The sequence below is a fragment of the Otolemur garnettii genome, unplaced genomic scaffold, assembly GCF_000181295.1.
Source record: "Otolemur garnettii isolate 467f Iridium unplaced genomic scaffold, OtoGar3 scaffold00003, whole genome shotgun sequence".
Taxonomy (NCBI): Eukaryota; Metazoa; Chordata; class Mammalia; order Primates; family Galagidae; genus Otolemur; species Otolemur garnettii.
In genome coordinates, this window is record NW_003852398.1 from 15,890,891 (window position 1) to 15,896,890 (window position 6,000).

The following is a 6,000-nucleotide window of genomic DNA, read 5'->3' on the forward strand; positions in this document are numbered from 1 at the left end:
CCCAGTCACCCTCTGCCCCAAGCCCAGGCTTTAATGTAACTCCTTCAGCGGCTGCTCCATTTCCTGGGGCCAGGTCAGGGCCTCACCAGCCTCTCTCTCTCTCTGACTCCTTCGTCCCAGGTTCCTCCTCCAGTCAAAACAACCCACACCTCATGTACACTGGTGAAAACAGACAACCTTAGGAATCTCCAGCCCACTGACTACTCCAAGCCAATAATAACTATGATAATAATAATAGCAAGAAATGCCATTTCTGCAAGGTTATCAGGCACTTTTCATGCACTATCATAACTCTCACTATAATCTGTGAGTATATCCCAAATAGTAGATGAATAAACTGAGGGCTAGAAAGTTCAGCAGCAGGTTCAAGGTCACATTATATGTACAGGGTAGTTCTGGGTTTCAAAGGCAGTTCACTTGACTCCAGACCTCTTAACCACTCCACTGCACAGCCTCTACCTCAACATACCACTGCCCGTACAAGGGCCATGGCAAGTATTCCTGAATCAGCACCTGGCCACAAGTTCTCCTCCCGGGAGCCCTGAGAAGGGAAAGGCTTCAGCCTGAGCTCTGCTACTATGAGTCCTGGCCAAGTTACTCCCCTTCTCCCAGCCTAGTTTCCTCATTTAATTAGTGGGGACTGAACTAGAGAGCTATCAAATCCCCACCAGCCTGGATTTAAAGGACTCACATTTCTGGGAATTTGTCCCAGTAAGCAGAGTTTATAATCTGGGGAGCTTGGGTCCCTCTTTCTGGGCTTCTAGGGGAATGACATGGATTTTAGAGTTTCTTGTGTTTGCAGGGCACTGCATGGCGGGGCTGAGGCCAGGAATCACGAGTATAAAGTAACAAAGGATGAAGGGCCCGCAGAGTGGCAGCTGCTCTTACTACATGCACAGCAGTAGCAGCCATTGTCATCATTGTGGTAATCATCATAAAAGCTTGCATTTATTGAGTGCTTACTGAGGGCAAAATCCTGAGCTCAGTTCCTTACAGGTGTCATAACACCAATCCTTCCAACAACCCTCTGAGGCAAGTGCACTTACTGCTTTCAACCAACAGATGAAGAAACAGAGGTTCCGAGAGGTTACATGGTTTCTCCCGGGGCACACAGGTCATAAGCAGGAAATCTGGGATTCAAACCTACTCTTAATTCCTACACTGCTCCCACTCTCTGAGGCATTCCTCTCCCGCCACGTGCCCCAGAGCAGGACACCAGGCACTGTGGGCCTGGCATTTCGGCCTCGTGAAGGACAGCACGGGGTAGCTCCTCATCCTGTTTGAGATAGGAAGCGCCACAGACAGCTAATCCTCCTGACAAATCCCCTCTACTCCAGGGCCCTGAAATCCTTCACACAAAACCCAGATACTTGAATAAAGGAGCCTTAAGCATCCTCTCCTCCTCCATTCCCCCTCTTTCACCTGCTCCCCAGTGGCATCCAGTCAGCTACCAACCTCTCTTGCTGTTTATTTACCTCTTAATAAGCCCTATCTCCTCTCAGAAAGCCGTTTAGCACTGCACCACTTAATTTCTCCTCCAGGCAGAATCTGCCAGATGGAGCCTCCATCCCAAGCCATGTTGATTTGCCTTATTTTTAAACAGCAGTGAACATCGCATGACACTAAAATAGCAGTCGGTTCCCAGGTGTGGACTCACTGAGCATGGGGATGATCCAATGATCCAGAGTGCATGGATGCGTCCACCTGGGGCAGCTGTTCCACGCAGGCTGAATTAATGGAGGGATGACTCCCTGGGGCGGCTCCAGGCCAGCTGCTGGTCATGTCTGGGTGTCGCTGAATGCAGGAGCACGCTGCTGTTTCACTTCAGCAGGACTCAGCCAGTCATCGCCTCCCCTGGCTGGACACCCTGGGGCTGTGCATCCCTGGCTTTTCCACAGACATGCTCTTGACAGTTGAGGAGACAAGTACACCCCAAAGAATCAGGACACCAGGACTATGTGACACAGTACCAGAAGGAAATGTCCCCGAGGTGTCACTGTTTTATCCCGAACCCCAGCCCACAGAAGTGACTATTTGTAAAAAATACATATACCATAAGCTCATTTCCCTAGCTCTCCGTCTTCCACACCTTCATAACCCACATCCCATAATGAATAGAAGAGTATTTTGTTAGGAAGGGGAAGAATGAGAGTCTGTGTTCAGTGGCGGAGGTCCCTTGGCCTTGCCTTTGATGTGTCTGTGTATGCAGATACCAGATCACTAACACCTGCCCAAATCTTCAGAACCAGTGCACTCTGGAAGTGTTGGCAATGAGGATATTGCACAAAGGTGTTCTCTCCCTAAATCCACCTTAAATATCAGATAAAATGCTGAGATTATCGCAGTCAACTGATATCCTATGTTCCCAAAATTGTGATCCCGTGGAACACAAAAGCCAAAGGAGGAGAAGGGAGATTGCAGACAAGATGAGTGATAATTCTTTGCTCCTTGAAGGAACTTTCCTGTCATATTTAATAATGCCTTTTTCTAAAGTACTCTTTCAAAAAGAAAAAAAAAATAGAAAACAGTCCCTGCAGTCTAAGAGATTCCTATTCTCATAGAGAGAATGGACCATTCCAGTGCCTTTGAGGGCCTTATATGCAGATAGCTAAGTGGTGCTCCCAGGGCTGCTTTGAAGGAAAAGAAAATATATTGTCCACTGAGTCTCAGAGACTATAAAGTGTTTGAAAGTTACAATGGTATTCTTGGTGGAGGAGAATCCACCCTAATATACCCGTTAAAAAAAAAGAAAACAGATTTTTAAATTAACAAATGTATTTCCAAAATGCCACTGGGAAATGAACCTGAGGTGACTGCTCCTATGCTTCATATAAAACTAAAGTTATTGGCCAGAGCAGAAGCACAGAATGAACTGATGGAGGGAAAGGGGCGTGGAGCCCTACTGTGTGCTTTTGCATATAAGGAAGAATAAATTATTACTAAAATGCTACGGATGCATTTTTCCCCAATTCTTAGAAGTGGTCTCAGTAGCCATATGGCTAAGATTGCCCGTGGGCTGAGTTAGCTGCCGCCGCCATGCTGAGCTCCGAGAGCTGCGGGGCACTGCCACAGAACTCTGCTTCCTCCATGTCACCAGGCTGCTCCCGGGTTCTAATGTCCCTGTTCCTTTTATAGACTCTGATCAGATCTTACCTTGGCCTCCCAAATGGAAGCACCTTTATTTCAGCAGGCTGGCATGGGGTCCTCTTAGAGGAACACTATGACCAGGAAGATGGGACCTTAGGAAGACTTGTCTGGGGCTCTCCAGAAAAAGAGAAGAAGAAACCAAACTCCTCATTCTCCTCAAGGACTCTGCAAAGTCAAAGCAGAAAAGTCAAATTCTACTCACGTCTCTCTCCGTGAAGAGTGGACTTGTCATGCCCAAGGCAGCTCAGATTCCAACAGAAACAGAATCAATGACATGTCCAGAGGGGCTCAGCATCAGTGGGAGACATACAGAGGAAAGCCTGCCCCCCAGGCCTGGCTGCATCCAGAGGCTGCAGGCTTCAAGCCAGCTGGGCTCAGTTGAAAAGGCCACATGTGGAGTCCTGGTTTGGTTCAGAATCCCACATTTAAAGGGGAACATTCCCAAACACAGGCTCAGAAGCGCCCACATAGCCAGGACAGACCTGAAAACTGTGTCACACTCGAAATAAAGGAGGGCAACTGGAAAGTTAAATTTGGCTTAACTTTGTCCCAAGGTCTTCATGGGACACTTGATGAACACCTTAAAAGACTTAAGGAATGGCAGAAGATGGAATAGACCATCTTAGGTAGGAGAGTAGAACCATTTAAACATTTGGCTAGGGAGAAGGAAGGTTTTCTGAAATGAGAGCTCCTTGAAAATGCTGGAAGTGGAGGGCTGAGGCCAGCTGCAGCTGAGGGCGGGTGCACCTGAGCGGTGAAAACCGTGGGCTCCGGGTCAAGCTGGACCTGGCTCACGGCCCAGCTCTGTTTTTGTGAGATGTGGGAAACTGATTGTGACTCTCAATCTCTTCATTTATGAAAAAGATACGATAATATCCACTCTGGTGAGTTATTTTATGCAAGTAAATGAAATGTTAATTAAAACTACTGCTTGGCAGGTAAGAAACACTAAATTTGCAATTGTGGCTGTCACTGTTATTATCTCAGCTTGATAAATTGGATGGGAAAATAAAATGCTTAATTTCCTCCGATTTCTTCGGCCCTCTAATTGTGCAGTTACTGTGAATCCCGTTCCATCAGCATTCCTGGTGCTTCCTTCCTAATTCCCTGACTGCCCAGGGCTTTCTGTTTTAGCTCCACTCTGGATCTTCCTAGACAAGGGCCAATATCCTTACCTTTCCTGTAGCCCCTCTTCTCCCCACAATCAAAAACAATCCTTCCTATATCCCAGTTCCTCGAAACCCTGCTTTCTTTGGTGACCACTGGCTAATCTGGTAAATAACATATATGAAGAGTACCATCTTGATACGACCGCTTAGTTTCCTGCTGCTTTAAGCCGTTTCTCCTGCTGAGTGGCGCCTGTGGCTCAGTGAGTAGGGCGCAGGCCTCATATACCAAGGGTGTGGGGTTCAAACCGAGTCCTGGCCAAACTGCAACGAAAAAATAAAAAGCAAGGGCTGAATGCAGGACATGGTCAAGGCTTGGCCATCAATCAGAATTCTAAATGATCATGAGGACAGATGTTTTATTAACAGGATCCTAGACATCACACCCAGATGTTCTAGACAGATCACAAGGGTGTCTTAGGGGTCAAGATAGAATATAGGGCAGTCTCGTGACAGGGTAACTTGGATAATATTAAGGTGCAGCTGGTATCCCTCTCTATTCCCCTGTTAATTCTCTGAGGGAAACTTAAAGCTGACTCAGACCTTGTCTTTCTCCCACCCAAGAAAAGTGCATAACTACGTGAGGAAGCCCTGGAAGGACGTGCGTGTGGGAGACTTCATCCAGGTGCAGTGCAACGAGATCATCCCAGCAGACATCTTGCTCCTCTTCTCCTCGGACCCCAGCGGGATATGCCACCTGGAAACCGCCAACTTGGATGGAGAGACAAACCTCAAACAAAGGCGCGTTGTGAAGGGCTTCTCCCAGCAGGTAGGGCTCTTTCTAAGAGCTTTAATGGCAAAGTCAAGGAAAGGAGACACACCGAGTCTGATGGAAAGTGGAACTTACCCTGGTGGGTGGAGGGGAAAGTGTCTCCTTGCCCCAAGAGCCCCTTTATTATCCCCATATCACAGATGAGGAAACCGAGGTATAGAAAAGTCAAATGGTCTGCTGAAGGCCTGAGAATTTCTAAATGGGGACCCACTCTGTTCAACCGAGAAAATTACGCTCTTTGATGTTATAAACCCAGGAGGCCAGTGTCTGTTCAATCATCCTTGGGACCAACGCCTTTTCTGCACTCATCCCATCCCTGCTCGCTCTTCCCTGCTCAGCCCCGGCACTCTGTCCCGCCATGAATCCTCTTGAGTTACCCCTCTCCTATACTGCTGCAAGATACGATTAACTAGTTTTCCATTCCTGTGTACCTCAGCATCTCAACAGTACATAAGCCTCCTTGAGGACAGGGAGTGATCATTGATCCTTTTGTTGAATCCCCACCCTTATGTAAATGGGACCTGGGACCTCATGGAGAAATCATTATTGTTTGGTAGGTAAGAGCTCAGGCTCTGGGGTCTGACACAGCTGGGTTTAAAGCCCAAGTTTTGCCACTTATCAGCAGTTTTACCTTGGGCAAGTTCCTTATCTGGAAAATGGGTAGGGTAGTTTTGAAGACTAAATGGTAGGTATGTGGATTACTTAGCAATGAAGACAGGCATATAGTAAGAAACCAGTAAGTAGTATTAATATCCATGGCTTTTGTAGGCAATACGTGTTGACTGGCTGATGTGTGATATTCCAATTTGCAATTAAAATCCCCCCATTTAAGGGTTTATTTCCAGTAGGGTGCCTTTCTCTAAACAGAGAAAAGAATAAAATTCTATCACCTTTCTTTTCTTTCTTTCTTTCTTT

The 6,000-nt window shown here is 47.0% G+C and overlaps 1 protein-coding gene across 1 annotated transcript in view; it reads left to right on the forward strand.

The window, feature by feature from the left end:
* The window catches only part of ATP10B (ATPase phospholipid transporting 10B (putative)), a 96,010-nt gene that overhangs the window by 10,818 nt on the left and 79,192 nt on the right, over window positions 1-6,000 (forward strand). The window contains exon 3 of the mRNA XM_012807795.1: window positions 4,878-5,082. Within this exon, the coding sequence (XP_012663249.1) occupies window positions 4,878-5,082 (205 nt within the window). The remainder of the gene's footprint in view (window positions 1-4,877; window positions 5,083-6,000) is intronic.